This window comes from Salvelinus alpinus, chromosome 6 (genome assembly GCF_045679555.1).
Source record: "Salvelinus alpinus chromosome 6, SLU_Salpinus.1, whole genome shotgun sequence".
Classification (NCBI taxonomy): domain Eukaryota; kingdom Metazoa; phylum Chordata; class Actinopteri; order Salmoniformes; family Salmonidae; genus Salvelinus; species Salvelinus alpinus.
The window spans coordinates 3,465,408-3,483,740 of record NC_092091.1 but is presented as its reverse complement, the minus strand read 5'-3'; the positions used below and the strand labels follow the sequence as shown (position 1 = coordinate 3,483,740).

At 46.6% G+C, this 18,333-nt stretch overlaps 1 protein-coding gene and 1 non-coding gene across 2 annotated transcripts; one reads left to right on the top strand and one right to left on the bottom strand.

Annotated features, from left to right (window-relative positions):
- Positions 1 to 471: 471 nt before the first annotated feature.
- Positions 472 to 15,971, bottom strand: rab11a (RAB11a, member RAS oncogene family). Its single transcript, XM_071405153.1, has 5 exons — positions 15,773 to 15,971; positions 7,720 to 7,915; positions 4,523 to 4,716; positions 3,069 to 3,149; positions 472 to 1,069 (listed from the first exon to the last, which is right to left on the bottom strand). Exons 1-5 carry the CDS (start codon positions 15,810 to 15,812, stop codon positions 933 to 935), a joined length of 648 nt encoding a protein of 215 aa, XP_071261254.1. The 5' UTR covers positions 15,813 to 15,971; the 3' UTR covers positions 472 to 932.
- Positions 15,972 to 16,181: 210 nt separating this feature from the next.
- Positions 16,182 to 16,253, top strand: trnaq-cug (transfer RNA glutamine (anticodon CUG)). The gene has a single exon. It is a non-coding gene; the product is annotated as a tRNA-Gln (tRNA).
- Positions 16,254 to 18,333: the final 2,080 nt, after the last annotated feature.

Here is an 18,333-nt window from a genome sequence, read left to right as displayed (position 1 = left end):
GGAACCAACGAGCTCAGACACAGCTGTATAGTCCTGACTGGGGATCCTTAAGGAACCAACGAGCTCACACACAGCTGTATAGTCCTGACTGGGGATCCTTAAGGAACCACCGAGCTCAGACACAGCTGTATAGTCCTGACTGGGGATCCTTAAGGAACCAACGAGCTCACACACAGCTGTATAGTCCTGACTGGGGATCCTTAAGGAACCAACGAGCTCAGACACAGCTGTATAGTCCTGACTGGAGATCCTTAAGGAACCAACGAGCTCAGACACAGCTGTATAGTCCTGACTGGGGATCCTTAAGGAACCAACGAGCTCACACACAGCTGTATAGTCCTGACTGGGGATCCTTAAGGAACCAACGAGCTCAGACACAGCTGTATAGTCCTGACTGGGGATCCTTAAGGAACCAACGAGCTCACACACAGCTGTATAGTCCTGACTGGGGATCCTTAAGGAACCACCGAGCTCAGACACAGCTGTATAGTCCTGACTGGGGATCCTTAAGGAACCAACGAGCTCAGACACAGTGTTTTGATCACTTGCACACTTCCCATCATGGATTTAGGCTTAACAACGGTGGAAAGAAACTCCCTTCAGCCAATAATTACAATCTAATGCTTTTAAATCCATGACATGAAGTGTGCAAGACCAGTGCACACTTTGGAGGCAGCCTCAACTCTGCAGTATAGATCCTAGAGCCTGGCCACGCAGCTGTGTCTCAGTCTAGAGCCTGGCCACGCAGCTGTGTCTCAGACTAGAGCCTGGCCACGCAGCTGTGTCTCAGACTAGAGCCTGGCCACGCAGCTGTGTCTCAGACTAGAGCCTGGCCACGCAGCTGTGTCTCAGACAGTCGGGACCAAAGCAGTCTTTTAGAAGGGGGTTTGGGGTCGGGGGTCAGGGGGTAGCAGGTGGTACTGGTGATGCTGTTAGATGCTCTGACAACACTGCATCTTTGGTTTATTCTCCGTCGGCTGCACCTGGATGTTGACCACGTTGTTGCTCGGCGACATGTTGTTGTCTTGCCGGTCTGACATCTGTTTCTGAGACACGATGCGATAGATTTCTGCAGGGAGGGAGGGGTGATGTGGAAGACAGGAGGAAGAGAGAGGGAGAGAGAGGAAGAGAAGAGAGACAGGAGGGAGAGAGACAGGAGGGAGAGAGAGAGAAACAGAGACAGGAGGGAGAGTGAGTGAGAGAGGAGTGAGGAAGAGAGAGAGGAACATGAGGGAGAGAGGGAGAGAGAGAGAGAGAGAGAGAGACGGACAGGAGGGAGGGAGAGAGACAGGAGGGAGAGAGAGAGACAGGAGGGAGATTACCATGTTACTGCAGTACTTTACTCCCAGTTTAAACAGGAAATGATCTAACACAATCACCAGATAGAATCGGATAGCGTTCCGTTTGACTACACTGTGTGTGTTAGTACAGGCATGGCAGTGGACCGAGGCTCCTATTCAGAGCAGTGGACCGAGGCTCCTGTTCAGAGCAGTGGCCCGAGGCTCCTGTTCAGAGCAGTGGCCCGAGGCTCCTGTTCAGAGCAGTGGCCCGAGGCTCCTGTTCAGAGCAGTGGACCGAGGCTCCTGTTCAGAGCAGTGGACCGAGGCTCCTATTCAGAGCAGTGGACCGAGGCTCCTGTTCAGAGCAGTGGACCGAGGCTCCTGTTCAGAGCAGTGGACCGAGGCTCCTGTTCAGAGCAGTGGACCGAGGCTCCTGTTCAGAGCAGTGGACCGAGGCTCCTGTTCAGAGCAGTGGCCCGAGGCTCCTGTTCAGAGCAGTGGCCCGAGGCTCCTGTTCAGAGCAGTGGCCCGAGGCTCCTGTTCAGAGCAGTGGCCCGAGGCTCCTGTTCAGAGCAGTGGCCCGAGGCTCCTGTTCAGAGCAGTGGCCCGAGGCTCCTGTTCAGAGCAGTGGACCAAGGCAATTCAGGAAGCCCACCTGGTCCTCAGCTGTGATTAGGTATTCAGGAAGCTCATCTCCACCTGGTCCTCAGTTGTGATTAGGTATTCAGGAAGCCCACCTGGTCCTCAGTTGTGATTAGGTATTCAGGAAGCCCATCTGGTCCTCAGTTGTGATTAGGTATTCAGGAAGTCCACCTGGTCCTCAGTTGTGATTAGGTATTCAGGAAGCTCATCTGGTCCTCAGCTGTGATTAGGTATTCAGGAAGCTCATCTGGTCCTCAGTTGTGATTAGGTATTCAGGAAGCTCATCTGGTCCTCAGTTGTGATTAGGTATTCAGGAAGCCCACCTGGTCCTCAGCTGTGATTAGGTATTCAGGAAGCTCATCTGGTCCTCAGTTGTGATTAGGTATTCAGGAAGCCCATCTGGTCCTCAGTTGTGATTAGGTATTCAGGAAGCTCATCTGGTCCTCAGCTGTGATTAGGTATTCAGGAAGCCCACCTGGTCCTCAGTTGTGATTAGGTATTCAGGAAGCGCATCTGGTCCTCAGTTGTGATTAGGTATTCAGGAAGCGCATCTGGTCCTCAGTTGTGATTAGGTATTCAGGAAGCCCACCTGGTCCTCAGTTGTGATTAGGTATTCAGGAAGCTCATCTGGTCCTCAGTTGTGATTAGGTATTCAGGAAGCTCATCTGGTCCTCAGTTGTGATTAGGTATTCAGGAAGCTCATCTGGTCCTCAGTTGTGATTAGGTATTCAGGAAGCTCATCTGGTCCTCAGTTGTGATTAGGTATTCAGGAAGCCCATCTGGTCCTCAGTTGTGATTAGGTATTCAGGAAGCCCATCTGGTCCTCAGTTGTGATTAGGTATTCAGGAAGCTCATCTGGTCCTCAGTTGTGATTAGGTATTCAGGAAGCCCATCTGGTCCTCAGTTGTGATTAGGTATTCAGGAAGCCCATCTGGTCCTCAGTTGTGATTAGGTATTCAGGAAGCGCATCTGTCCCCTGACGCGGCGGAGATGATCACCCTAACACACAACCACTGGTCTCTTCTCTCATTCTCTGGCCTGTGTTAAACCCTGTGCCATGATACATTATAGCCCATTTAAAATATAATGACTGTATTAAATCTTATAGAAAACAGTCAATGCACAGACAGACAGAGGACCACTCACCAGTCAGAATGGTCTGGAAGGATGTCTCCACGTTAGTAGAATCCAGGGCTGAAGTCTCCAGGAAAGACAAACCGTTCTTCTCTAAAGGAACAGAGGGAAACGGTAAACCATGTCAATCACTACTCAGCCAGACCCCAGATCACTGACAGCCAGACCCCCAGATCACTGACAGCCAGACCCCCCGATCACTGACAGCCAGACCCCCCATCACTGACAGCCAGACCCCCCATCACTGACAGCCAGACCCCCCATCACTGACAGCCAGACCCCCCATCACTGACAGCCAGACCCCCCATCACTGACAGCCAGACCCCCCATCACTGACAGCCAGACCCCCCATCACTGACAGCCAGACCCCCCGATCACTGACAGCCAGACCCCCCGATCACTGACAGCCAGACCCCCCGATCACTGACAGCCAGACCCCCGATCACTGACAGCCAGACCCCCGATCACTGACAGCCAGACCCCCAGATCACTGACAGCCAGACCCCCAGATCACTGACAGCCAGACCCCCAGATCACTGACAGCCAGACCCCCCATCACTGACAGCCAGACCCCCCATCACTGACAGCCAGACCCCCGATCAATGACAGCCAGACCCCAGATCACTGACAGCCAGACCCCAGATCACTGACAGCCAGACCCCTGATCACTGACAGCCAGACCCCAGATCACTGACAGCAGACCCCCGATCACTGACAGCCAGACCCCCGATCCCTGACAGCCAGACCCCAGATCACTGACAGCCAGACCCCCGATCACTGACAGCCACTCATGAGAAAGGAAAACGTGAACGCCACTACTCTTAGGAGTAGGGAGGCATGGTTGGTACTAGCCTGATACCAGACCTGCACAAATACATCTGAAACCAGACCAGGTTGGTTCTGAAACCAGACCAGGTTGGATCTGAAACTAGACCAGGTTGGTTCTGTACTGACCTGAACAAATACATCTGAAACCAGACCAGGTTGGATCTGAAACCAGACCAGGTTGGTTCTGAAACCAGACCAGGTTGGTTCTGAAACCAGACCAGGTTGGTTCTGAAACCAGACCAGGTTGGTTCTGAACTGACCTGAACAAATACATCTGAAACCAGACCAGATTGGATCTGAAACTAGACCAGGTTGGATCTGAAACCAGACCAGGTTGGTTCTGAAACCAGACCAGGTTGGTTCTGAAACCAGACCAGGTTGGATCTGAAACCAGACCAGGTTGGATCTGAAACCAGACCAGGTTGGTTCTGAAACCAGACCAGGTTGGTTCTGAAACCAGACCAGGTTGGTTCTGAAACCAGACCAGGTTGGTTCTGAAACCAGACCAGGTTGGTTCTGAAACCAGACCAGGTTGGTTCTGAACTGACCTGAACAAATACATCTGAAACCAGACCAGGTTGGTTCTGAAACCAGACCAGGTTGGTTCTGAAACCAGACCAGGTTGGTTCTGTACTGACCTGCGAACGCCCGTGCCCCGTCGGTAGGCACAGCCCTGAGGTGACGCAGGTCACTCTTGTTGCCGACCAGCATAATAACGATGTTGGTGTCAGCATGGTCTCTCAGCTCCTTCAGCCAACGCTCCACGCTTTCATAGGTCAGGTGCTTGGCGATGTCATAGACCAGAAGAGCCCCCACGGCACCACGGTAATACCTGTGGACCAGAGGAGACAGCTCAAATCAAATCCGATTGGTCACATACATCTAGCAGTTAGGAGAAAACAAACCGTGACATGCTTTCTAGAAGAGCTGTTCATATTGATGGTCAGTTACATGTGATAGAATCATAGAATGTGTAATACCTGACGACATAGATCAGTGTTTAATAACTTAACCCTCTCTATGTTAGGTAGAATGGTTCATTCTGATACTACGTTATTAAAATACTACGTTATTAAATACTGATCTATGTTAGGTAGACTGGTTCATTCTGAAACTACGTTATTAAAATACTACATGATTAAAATACTACATGATTAAAATACTACATGATTAAAATACTACATGATTAAAATACTACATGAATAAAATACTGATCTATGTTAGGTAGACTGGTTCATTCTGATACTACGTTATTAAAATACTACGTTATTAAAATACTACGTTATTAAATACTGATCTATGTTAGGTAGACTGGTTCATCCTGATACAATGTTATTAAAATACTACATTATTAAAATACTACATTATTAAATACTGATCTATGTTAGGTAGACTGGTTCATTCTGAAACTACGTTATTAAAATACTACTTTATTAAAATACTACGTTATTAATTACTGATCTATGTTAGGTAGACTGGTTTATTCTGATACTACAATATTAAAATACTACATTATTAAAATACTACATTATTAAAATACTACGATATTAAATACTGATCTATGTTAGGTAGACTGGTTCATTCTGATAATACGTTATTAAAATACTACGTTATTAAATACTACATTATTAAAATACTGATCTATGTTAGGTAGACTGGTTCATTCTGATACGACATTATTAAAATACTACATTATTAAAATACTACATTATTAAAATACTACATGATTAAAATACTACATGATTAAAATACTACATGATTAAAATACTGATCTATGTTAGGTAGACTGGTTCATTCTGATACTACGTTATTAAAATACTACGTTATTAAAATACTACGTTATTAAAATACTGAGGATGGTCAGGGGGCCGGAACATAATTATCAATCATTTGTAGACTGCAAATTGACCGCAAGAAGCCGAAAAACGGATAAAACATCTGACTAAAACATAATAATTTCAAACCTTCCTTACATTTGTATATGATCACATACTGTATGTCTATCTATTGTACATGGGATTACTTTGGAACAGATTAACACAATGTAATACAATTGCTGGTGTTTTTACAGTATTTTATGTCCAAAAATAACCCTGGTGTATGTACTGTGAATGTGTAAATGATGTACAGTACCAGTCAAAAGTTTGGACACACCTACACACTTCCACTATCAGATTAGGGCCATAAAGGAGACTAGGCATCGACCACTATCAGATTAAAGCCATAAAGGAGACTAGGCAACTACCCCTATCGGATTAGAGCCATAAGGGAGACGAGACATCTACCAGTCCACTATCAGATTAGAGCCATAAAGGAGACTAGACATCTACCAGTATCAGAATAGAGCCATAAAGGGAGACTAGACATCTACCACCCCACTACCACTATCAGATTAGAGCCATAAAAGGAGACTAGACATCTACCACCCCACTACCACTATCAGATTAGAGCCATAAAAGGAGACTAGACATCTACCACCCCACTACCACTATCAGATTAGAGCCATAAGGGAGCCTAGACAGCTACCACCCCACTACCAATATCAGATTAGAGCCATAAAGGAGACTAGACAGCTACCACCCCACTACCACTATCAGATTAGAGCCATAAAGGAGACTAGACATCTACCACCCCACTACCACTATCAGATTAGAGCCATAAGGGAGACTAGACATCTACCACCCCACTATCAGATTAGAGCCATAAAGGAGACTAGACATCAGATTAGAGCCACAAGGGAGACTAGACATCTACCACTATCAGATTAGAGCCATAAGGGAGACTAGACATCTACTGCCCCACTACCACTATCAGATTAGAGCCATAAAGGAGACTAGACATCTACCACCCCACTACCACTATCAGATTAGAGCCATAAAGGAGACTAGACATATACCACCCTACTACCACTATCAGATTAGAGCCATAAATGAGAATATACATCTACCAGTATCAGATTAGAGCCACAAGGGAGAATAGACATCTACCACCCCACTACCACTATCAGATTAGAGCCATAAGGGAGACTAGACATCTACCACTATCAGATTAGAGCCATAAGGGAGACTAGACATCTACCACCCCACTACCACTATCAGATTAGAGCCATAAAGGAGACTAGACATCTACCACTATCAGATTAGAGCCATAAGGGAGACTAGACATCTACCACCCTACTACCACTATCAGATTAGAGCCATAAATGAGACTAGACATCTACCAATCCACTATCAGATTAGAGACATAAAGGAGACTAGACATCTACCACCCCACTACCAGATTAGAGCTATAAAGGAGACTAGACATTACCACTATCAGATTAGACATCTACCACCCCACTACCAGATTAGAGCCATAAAGGAGACTAGACATCTACCAATCCACTATCAGATTAGAGCCATAAAGGAGACTAGACATCTACCACCCCACTACCACTATCACATTAGAGCCATAAAGGAGACTAGACATCTACCAATCCACTATCAGATTAGAGACATAAAGGAGACTAGACATCTACCACCCCACTACCACTATCACATTAGAGCCATAAGGGAGACTAGACATCTACCACCCCACTATCAGATTAGAGCCATACGGGAGACTAGATATCTATCAGATTAGGCTAAACTGTTTTAACATTTCAATCAGAAATGGAAAAATGTATTCAGATTTTCTGACCGATGCTACATTTGGATGGGTTTGGGAACCGTGGACCGATGCTGTCTTGTTTTAAAATTTCAATCAGGGACTGATGCGTTACAGTGAATCATTACATCCCTAGAATGTGTGTGTGTGTGTGTGTGTGTGTGTGTGCACCACCACCAGAGAGACTCACGCTGATGTAATAGCCCGGTATCTCTCCTGGCCAGCTGTGTCCCAGATCTGAGCCTTCACGGTCTTCCCATCCACCTGAATACTGCGGGTGGCAAACTCCACCCCGATGGTGCTCTTACTCTCCAGGTTAAACTCATTCCGGGTGAAACGAGACAACAGGTTACTCTTCCCCACACCAGAGTCTCCTATCAACACCACTGGGCCAGAGAGAAAGAGACAGGTTAGAGAGTCTCCTATCAACAGTCACATGCGCCAAATACAACAGGTGTAGTGGACCTCACAGTGAAATGCCGAATACAACAGGTGTAGTGGACCTCACAGTGAAATGCCGAATACAACAGGTGTAGTAGACCTCACAGTGAAATGCCGAATACAACAGGTGTAGTAGACCTTACAGTGAAATGCTGAATACAACAGGTGTAGTAGACCTCACAGTGAAATGCTGAATACAACAGGTGTAGTAGACCTCACAGTGAAATGCCGAATACAACAGGTGTAGTAGACCTTACAGTGAAATGCTGAATACAACAGGTGTAGTAGACCTCACAGTGAAATGCTGAATACAACAGGTGTAGTAGACCTCACAGTGAAATGCTGAATACAACAGGTGTAGTAGACCTCACAGTGAAATGCTGAATACAACAGGTGTAGTAGACCTCACAGTGAAATGCTGAATACAACAGGTGTAGTAGACCTTACAGTGAAATGCTGAATACAACAGGTGTAGTAGACCTTACAGTGAAATGCTGAATACAACAGGTGTAGTAGACCTTACAGTGAAATGCTGAATACAACAGGTGTAGTAGACCTCACAGTGAAATGCTGAATACAACAGGTGTAGTAGACCTTACAGTGAAATGCTGAATACAACAGGTGTAGGTAGACCTCACAGTGAAATGCTGAATACAACAGGTGTAGTAGACCTCACAGTGAAATGCTGAATACAACAGGTGTAGTAGACCTCACAGTGAAATGCCGAATACAACAGGTGTAGTAGACCTCACAGTGAAATGCTTACTTACAAGCCCTTTAAACCAACAATGTCATTTTAAGATGAGTGTTAATAAAGTATTTACTCAAATAAACTGAAGTAAAAAATAAATAAAGCAACAACTTTATTAATCCACTCAGGCACAATCATTGATAGATTACAAATATCAATATCCTCTATATATACACACAGTAGCAGTCAACATTTGGACATACCTACTCATTCCAGGGTTTTCTTTATTTGCACTATTTTCTACATTTACATTTAAGTCATTTAGCAGACGCTCTTATCCAGAGCGACTTACAAATTGGTGCATTCACCTTATGATATCCAGTGGAACAACCACTTTACAATAGTGCATCTAACTCTTTTAAGGGGGGGGGGATAGAAGGATTACTTTATCCTATCCTAGGTATTCCTTAAAGAGGTGGGGTTTCAGGTGTCTCCGGAAGGTGGTGATTGACTCCGCTGACCTGGCGTCGTGAGGGAGTTTGTTCCACCATTGGGGTGCCAGAGCAGCGAACAGTTTTGACTGGGCTGAGCGGGAACTGTACTTCCTCAGAGGTAGGGAGGCGAGCAGGCCAGAGGTGGATGAACGCAGTGCCCTTGTTTGGGTGTAGGGCCTGATCAGAGCCTGAAGGTACGGAGGTGCCGTTCCCCTCACAGCTCCGTAGGCAAGCACCATGGTCTTGTAGCGGATGCGAGCTTCAACTGGAAGCCAGTGGAGAGAGCGGAGGAGCGGGGTGACGTGAGAGAACTTGGGAAAGTTGAACACCAGACGGGCTGCGGCGTTCTGGATGAGTTGTAGGGGTTTAATGGCACAGGCAGGGAGCCCAGCCAACAGCGAGTTGCAGTAATCCAGACGGGAGATGACAAGTGCCTGGATTAGGACCTGCGCCGCTTCCTGCGTGAGGCAGGGTCGTACTCTGCGAATGTTGTAGAGCATGAACCTACAGGAACGGGTCACCGCCTTGATGTTAGTTGAGAACGACAGGGTGTTGTCCAGGATCACGCCAAGGTTCTTAGCACTCTGGGAGGAGGACACAATGGAGTTGTCAACCGTGATGGCGAGATCATGGAACGGGCAGTCCTTCCCCGGGAGGAAGAGCAGCTCCGTCTTGCCGAGGTTCAGCTTGAGGTGGTGATCCGTCATCCACACTGATATGTCTGCCAGACATGCAGAGATGCGATTCACCACCTGGTTATCAGAGGGGGGAAAGGAGAAGATTAATTGTGTGTCGTCTGCATAGCAATGATAGGAGAGACCATGTGAGGATATGACAGAGCCAAGTGACTTGGTGTATAGCGAGAATAGGAGAGGGCCTAGAACAGAGCCCTGGGGGACACCAGTGGTGAGAGCACGTGGTGCGGAGACAGATTCTCGCCACGCCACCTGGTAGGAGCGACCTGTCAGGTAGGACGCAATCCAAGCGTGGGCCGCGTCGGAGATGCCCAGCTCGGAGAGGGTGGAGAGGAGGATCTGATGGTTCACAGTATCAAAGGCAGCCGATAGGTCTAGAAGGATGAGAGCAGAGGAGAGAGAGTTAGCTTTAGCAGTGCGGAGCGCCTCCGTGACACAGAGAAGAGCAGTCTCAGTTGAATGACTAGTCTTGAAACCTGACTGATTTGGATCAAGAAGGTCATTCTGAGAGAGATAGCAGGAGAGCTGGCCAAGGACGGCACGTTCAAGAGTTTTGGAGAGAAAAGAAAGAAGGGATACTGGTCTGTAGTTGTTGACATCGGAGGGATCGAGTGTAGGTTTTTTCAGAAGGGGTGCAACTCTCGCTCTCTTGAAGACGGAAGGGACGTAGCCAGCGGTCAAGGATGAGTTGATGAGCGAGGTGAGGTAAGGGAGAAGGTCTCCGGAAATGGTCTGGAGAAGAGAGGAGGGGATAGGGTCAAGCGGGCAGGTTGTTGGGCGGCCGGCCGTCACAAGACGCGAGATTTCATCTGGAGAGAGAGGGGAGAAAGAGGTCAAAGCACAGGGTAGGGCAGTGTGAGCAGAACCAGCGGTGTCGTTTGACTTAGCAAACGAGGATCGGATGTCGTCGACCTTCTTTTCAAAATGGTTGACGAAGTCATCAGCAGAGAGGGAGGAGGGGGGAGGAGGGGGAGGAGGATTCAGGAGGGAGGAGAAGGTGGCAAAGAGCTTCCTAGGGTTAGAGGCAGATGCTTGGAATTTAGAGTGGTAGAAAGTGGCTTTAGCAGCAGAGACAGAAGAGGAGAATGTAGAGAGGAGGGAGTGAAAGGATGCCAGGTCCGCAGGGAGGCGAGTTTTCCTCCATTTCCGCTCGGCTGCCCGGAGCCCTGTTCTGTGAGCTCGCAATGAGTCGTCGAGCCACGGAGCAGGAGGGGAGGACCGAGCCGGCCTGGAGGATAGGGGACATAGAGAGTCAAAGGATGCAGAAAGGGAGGAGAGGAGGGTTGAGGAGGCAGAATCAGGAGATAGGTTGGAGAAGGTTTGAGCAGAGGGAAGAGATGATAGGATGGAAGAGGAGAGAGTAGCGGGGGAGAGAGAGCAAAGGTTGGGACGGTGCGATACCATCCGAGTAGGGGCAGTGTGGGAAGTGTTAGATGAGAGCGAGAGGGAAAAGGATACAAGGTAGTGGTCGGAGACTTGGAGGGGAGTTGCAATGAGATTAGTGGAAGAACAGCATCTAGTAAAGATGAGGTCAAGCGTATTGCCTGCCTTGTGAGTAGGGGGGGAAGGTGAGAGGGTGAGGTCAAAAGAGGAGAGGAGTGGAAAGAAGGAGGCAGAGAGGAATGAGTCAAAGGTAGACGTGGGGAGGTTAAAGTCACCCAGAACTGTGAGAGGTGAGCCATCCTCAGGAAAGGAACTTATCAGGGCGTCAAGCTCATTGATGAACTCTCCAAGGGAACCTGGAGGGCGATAAATGATAAGGATGTTAAGCTTGAAAGGGCTGGTAACTGTGACAGCATGGAATTCAAAGGAGGCGATAGACAGATGGGTCAGGGGAGAAAGAGAGAATGTCCACTTGGGAGAGATGAGGATCCCAGTGCCACCACCCCGCTGACCAGAAGCTCTCGGGGTGTGCGAGAACACGTGGGCAGACGAGGAGAGAGCAGTAGGAGTAGCAGTGTTATCAGTGGTAATCCATGTTTCCGTCAGTGCCAAGAAGTCGAGGGACTGGAGGGAAGCATAGGCTGAGATGAACTCTGCCTTGTTGGCCACAGATCGGCAGTTCCAGAGGCTGCCTGAGACCTGGAACTCCACGTGGGTCGTGCGCGCTGGGACCACCAGGTTAGAGTAGCAGCGGCCACGCGGTGTGAAGCGTTTGTATGGTCTGTGCAGAGAGGAGAGAACAGGGATAGACAGACACATAGTTGACAGGCTACAGAAGAGGCTACGCTAATGCAAAGGAGATTGGAATGACAAGTGGAATACACGTCTCGAATGTTCAGAAAGTTAAGCTTACGTTGCAAAAAATCTTATTGACTAAAATGATATAGTACTGCTGGCTGGTGAAATAGGCTAGCTAGCAGTGGCTGCGTTGTTGACTTTGTTTGAAAGTGTAGCTGGCTAGGTAACCTCTAACTGGCTAGGTAACCTCGACAATTACTCTAGACTACACAATTATCTTGGATACAAAGACGGCTATGTAGCCAGCTAAGATCAAACAAATCAAACTGTTGTACTGTAATGAAATGAAATGTAATACTACCTGTGGAGCAAAGCGGAATGCAACTACTCGCTCCAACCCGGAAGTGCGTATCGTAGAGGGAGAGGCAATAGAAGTGTTGTTTCTTGTATTATTGTCTTTTGTGTCTTTAGAGGACTGCTTCACCTTAATGTCCCCTTTCCCTTTTCTTCTGTCCTTATTTTGTCCCACTTTGTCCCTTCTTTGTCCCTTCTTCTCTTCTGCCAACTAGACACTCTCATTCTACATTCTACATTGTAGAACAATAGTGAAGATGCATATTACACAACCTCCAGGCCGCTTAGTGCGACTATCACTTGTTTTTCAACAGCACAATGACCCAACACACCTCCAGGCTGTGTAAGGGCTATTTGACCAAGAAGGAGAGTGATGGAGTGCTGCATCAGATGACCTGGCCTCCACAATCACCCGACCTCAACCCAATTGAGATGGTTTGGGATGAGTTGGACCGCAGAGTGAAGGAAAAGCAGCATATGTGGGAACTCCTTCAAGACTGTTTGAAAAGCATTCCAGGTGAAGCTGGTTGAGAGAATGTCAAGAGTGTGCAATGCTGTCATCAAGGCACAGGGTGGCTACTTTGTCAAATATAATATAACACTTTTTTGGTTACTACATGATTCCATGTGTCATTTCATAGTTTTGATGTCTTCACTATTATTCTACAATATAGAAAAAAGTAAAAAAATAAAGAAACTCTTGAATGAGTAGGCGTGTCCAAACTTTTGACTGGTACTGTACATACAATCCACCCCATTAAACACACAGAAACAATCCACCCCATTAAACACACAGAAACAATCCACCCCATTAAACACACAGAAACAATCCACCCCATTAAACACACAGAAACAATCCACCCCATTAAACACACAGAAACAATCCACCCCATTAAACACACAGAAACAATCCACCCCATTAAATACACAGAAACAATGTGCTATGTGAAGATTGCCATCGTATGCTGACTGCTACCAAGCAGGCGCCGATGCATTATAATGTAAAACAGGAAGCAGAATAGGCTCTATGTATTACGATGTAGAACAGGAAGCAGAATAGGCTCTATGCATTATGATGTAGAACAGGAAGCAGAATAGGCTCTATGCATTACGATGTAGAACAGGAAGAAGAATAGGCTCTATGCATTACGATGTAGAACAGGAAGCAGAATAGGCTCTATGCATTATGATGTAAAACAGGAAGCAGAATAGGCTCTATGCATTATGATGTAGAACAGGAAGCAGAATAGGCTCTATGCATTATGATGTAGAACAGGAAGCAGAATAGGCTCTATGCATTATGATGTAAAACAGGAAGCAGAATAGGCTCTATGCATTATACTACTTCCCACATTCTTAGAACGTTTGGTCATGGAATGTGCATCAGGGCTCTAGGAAGCTCTTCTTCTACAGTGTTCAGAGGTCCTCAGATCCACACCTGGGCTAATGTAATGTCATCGTTAGTTTATACTTACCAGCAGCAGAACAGTCAGTGAACTGAGGTCTAACTCTGTTAGCACATTACCATGTGTCTTAAGGGCAGTTCTATTGTTCCTGTTCTCAACAATGACCAACAATGTTCACACACTGGCTCCAGCCAGTTATAGGACACCCTGAAGCACTAAAGTCTCGAGGCGAATTCAAATTGTAGAACAGTGGCCCACACACGCAACAAGTCAATGAGAGATGCACGCTGACACCCAGCATGAGCCTTGATGAATAAGGTGTGTTTGTTGTAGAGGTTGTAGAAGCTGATACCGATTAAATCGGCCGGTTTTGATATATATATATATATATATATATCTGTAATAATGACAATTACAACAATACTGAATGAACACTTTTATTTTAACTTAATTTAATACATAAATAAAATAAATTTAGTCTCATATAAATAATGAAACATGTTCAATTTGGTTTAAATAATGCAAAAACAAAGTGTTGGAGAAGAAAGTAAAAGTGCAATATGTGCCATGTCAGAAAGCTAACGTTTAAGTTCCTTGCTCAGAACATGAGAACATATGAAAGCTGGTGGTTCCTTTTAACATGAGTCTTCAATATTCCCAGGTAAGAAGTTTTAGGTTGTAGTTATTATAGGACTATTTCTCTCTATACCATTTGTATTTCATATACCTTTGACTATTGGATGTTCTAATAGGTACTTTAGTATTGCCACCTAATCTCAGGAGTTGATAGGCTTGAAGTCATAAACAGCGCTGTGCTTCAAGCTTTCAAGCTGCACTTGCGTAACAGGTAGTCGGCCAGCCTGCCACGCAGGTTCCTCATGGATTGCAATGTAAATCGGCGTCCAAAAAAGGCCGAATCCCGATTATTATATAAACTTGAAATCGGCCGACCTCTAGTTTGTTGGGCTATATGTGTGGTATATCGGTCATCATGAGCCTTGATGAATAAGGTGTGTTTGTTGGACTATATGTGTGGTATACCGGTCATACAGAAGTGAGTCATAAGTACACAGCCTGTGGCTACATCCGCAGTTCCATCGTTTGCGACTACTGACACGCATACCTCTGTGCTTGACATCTCAACGTTTATCCTCAGTCGATAACATGCGCTGACTAGACATGGACTAAGGCCTAGCCTACATTCCAGGTTAAAACGCCATAAAATAAGGTCTACAATTCAGTGGTATGACATTCTCGTGCTTGAGATCATAAACGCTGAAATTAAATGCTGAGAGTCACATTCCTCCAGCGAGGTAAGGCCATGGTCCATGGCCCTAGTAATTACTCCACAATGGGAAGAACCAATTTTATCATATGTCACGATGAGAATGCTGTTGTGTTTTAAGCATCGGTCTTTCACAAGCAGGATATAGTAGATATCTAGCTACCTAACGCCGTATTTAGTAGATATGTCTAATATAAGAAAACATTTAAATGAATGACATCACGTTATTAAAAAGGTAGCTGGAGCAACTAGCTATGGTTTCAGTAACTAAGTTGTGGTCATTTGAACAAGTCGCTGGTTATCTAGCTAGCTGCTGAGGATGTTTAGCTATCTGGTTATTTCCTGACGGTACCGCACTGAATTTGAGGAATTTAGTTAGCTAGCTAGCCGACAAAATGATCAGCAGCTGTATGTTAGCATTATTAAGGAATATCAAGACAATAGCCTAATATATTGTAAGCCTGTTTCATTACAATATGTTTTATACAATCATATCCAAACGTACTCATTTTAGTTCAAAAGATATCACGCTGACGTTAACTTTACTGCGAATGTGTAGCTAGCTAATTTATCTAGCGGCTAACTAGATTAGCATCGAGCGCTACCAAAGCCTGGCGACCACTAGTACTAGCTAGCTCGTATGAAACCATGATGAAGTTACATTTTATGGACAGGTAACGTTTGGCATAGATGTACCTTTGAACAAGTAATCATACTCGTCATCTCTGTTCCCCATCCTGAATCAAAATGAAGGCGAGGTTTCGATCCAATTGGCACCGTCCCTTTTTCTGTCCTTCCTTCCTCGGTCCTATCCCGCCTGGTACTGCAATGCACTGTCTTTAACGGTATCTGCTGCACCTCGAACCTAGTCAGTTTTAACAAGCTAGTTAGCATCCAACCGCTATATAAACGCCCACTTCCGGATCGAGCTTTTGGTATTGATAACACGTCTCACTTTCTTTGATGTTCAATGAAGTACATCTATTGAATACATTTATATATTATGGCAAAGTTGTTTTTTCATGACAGCCAACTAATCATGGACAATGGGAGAAATAATCTGTGTAATACATACTAATATATTATAGATCCTAACTTTCTACACGGTTCTATGGTGTAATGGTTAGCACTCAGGACTCTGAATCCTGCGATCCGAGTTCAAATCTCGGTAGGACCTATGTTTTTTGAGTTTCTTAGCTGTGACTCAAAACAGTGGCAGACTTCTCGATTATGAGGAGTAGATGGAATTTTCAGTTTAAAAGAGGCCGTCTGCAGTTGCTTACATCCATTTATTTGTGGATTTATGAATTCATATGTACCCATTGATTCTTGAATAATCTAAATGGCTCATGCATTGTTTTATGCCGCGTTCAAGTGATAGTCTGAACTAGGAAACTCGGAAATGTGCGACATGCTAACTGGTTAGAGTTATACACGAGCCGCGTTTAACAAATACACTACATGACCAAAAGTATGTGGTCACCTGCTCATTGAACATCTCATTCCAAAAATCATGGGCATTAATGTGTAGTTGGTCCCGCCTTTGCTGCTATAACAGCCTCCACTCTTCAGGGAAGGCTTTCCACTAGATGCTGGAACATTGTTGCAGGGACATTGCTTCCAATCAGCCACAAGAGCATGAGTGAAGTTGGGCACTGATGTTGGGCGATTAGGCCTGGCTCGCAGTCACCGTTCCAATTCATCCCAAAGGTGTTCGATGGGGATGAGGTCAGTGCTTTGCAGGCCAATCAAATTCTTCTTCCAGCGCAAGACCATTATTCCTCCTCCACCAAACTTTACAGTTGGCCCTATGCATTCTGACAGGTAGCGTTCTCCTGGCATCTGCCAAACCCAGATTAGTCCGTCGGACTGCTAGATGGTGAAGCGTGATTCATCACTCCAGAGAACGCGTTTCCACTGCTCCAGAGTCCACTGGCGGCGAGCTTTACACCAATCCAGCCTACGCTTGGCATTGTGCATGGTGATCTTAGGCTTGTATGCGGCTGCTCGGCCATGGAAACCCATTTCATGAAGCTCCCGACGAACAGTTATTGTGCTGACGTTGCTCCATGAGGCAGTTTGGAACTCGGTAGTGAGTGTTGCAACCGAGGACATAAGACTTTACGTGCTGCGTGCTTCAGCACTCGGCGGTCTCGTTCTGTGAGCTTGTGTGGTCTACCACTTCGAGGCTGAGCCGTTGTTACTCCTAGACGTTTCCACTTCACTATAACAGCACTTACTGTTAAATGGGGAAGCTCTAGCAGGGTAGACGTTTATGGTCATGTTGCAGCTGTGTGTAGGAGGGTGATTCCCCGATGTGTGCAAGAGGTCATGGGATAGAGGATTGTGTAGTTTCGGTGGATAACGTTGTGTGTGTCTGTAGGGGAGCTCATGTTACTGGGGATCGGAAGTGTTCGGTGAGAGAGAGGCAGGTTGAGGTGGCCAGGGTGTCGTATGCAGAGGCAGTGAAGAAAGTGGAGGAGGATGGGTCAAGGGTGAGGGGGATCCTCAGTTTGTGCTTACTGGGGTGTAGCCTACCTTTCCAGCTCCAATGGAGTGTTATGAATGCCCATCCATGTGGTTCCATGTGGTAGGCCCATCCATGTGGTAGACCCATCCATGTGGTAGACCCATCCATGTGGTAGGCCCATCCATGTGGTAGGCCCATCCATGTGGTAGACCCATCCATGCGGTAGACCCATCCATGCGGTAGGCCCATCCATGCGGTAGGCCCATCCATGCGGTAGGCCCATCCATGCGGTAGGCCCATCCATGTGGTAGGCCCATCCATGTGGTAGACCCATCCATGTGGTAGACCCATCCATGTGGTAGACCCATCCATGTGGTAGGCCCATCCATGTGGTAGACCCATCCATGTGGTAGGCCCATCCATGTGGTAGACCCATCCATGTGGTAGGCCCATCCATGTGGTTCCATGTGGTAGACCCATCCATGTGGTAGACCCATCCATGTGGTAGACCCATCCATGTGGTAGACCCATCCATGTGGTAGACCCATCCATGTGGTAGACCCATCCATGTGGTAGGCCCATCCATGTGGTAGACCCATCCATGTGGTAGGCCCATCCATGTGGTTCCATGTGGTAGACCCATCCATGTGGTAGACCCATCCATGCGGTAGACCCATCCATGCGGTAGGCCCATCCATGCGGTAGACCCATCCATGCGGTAGACCCATCCATGCGGTAGACCCATCCATGCGGTAGACCCATCCATGTGGTAGGCCCATCCATGCTG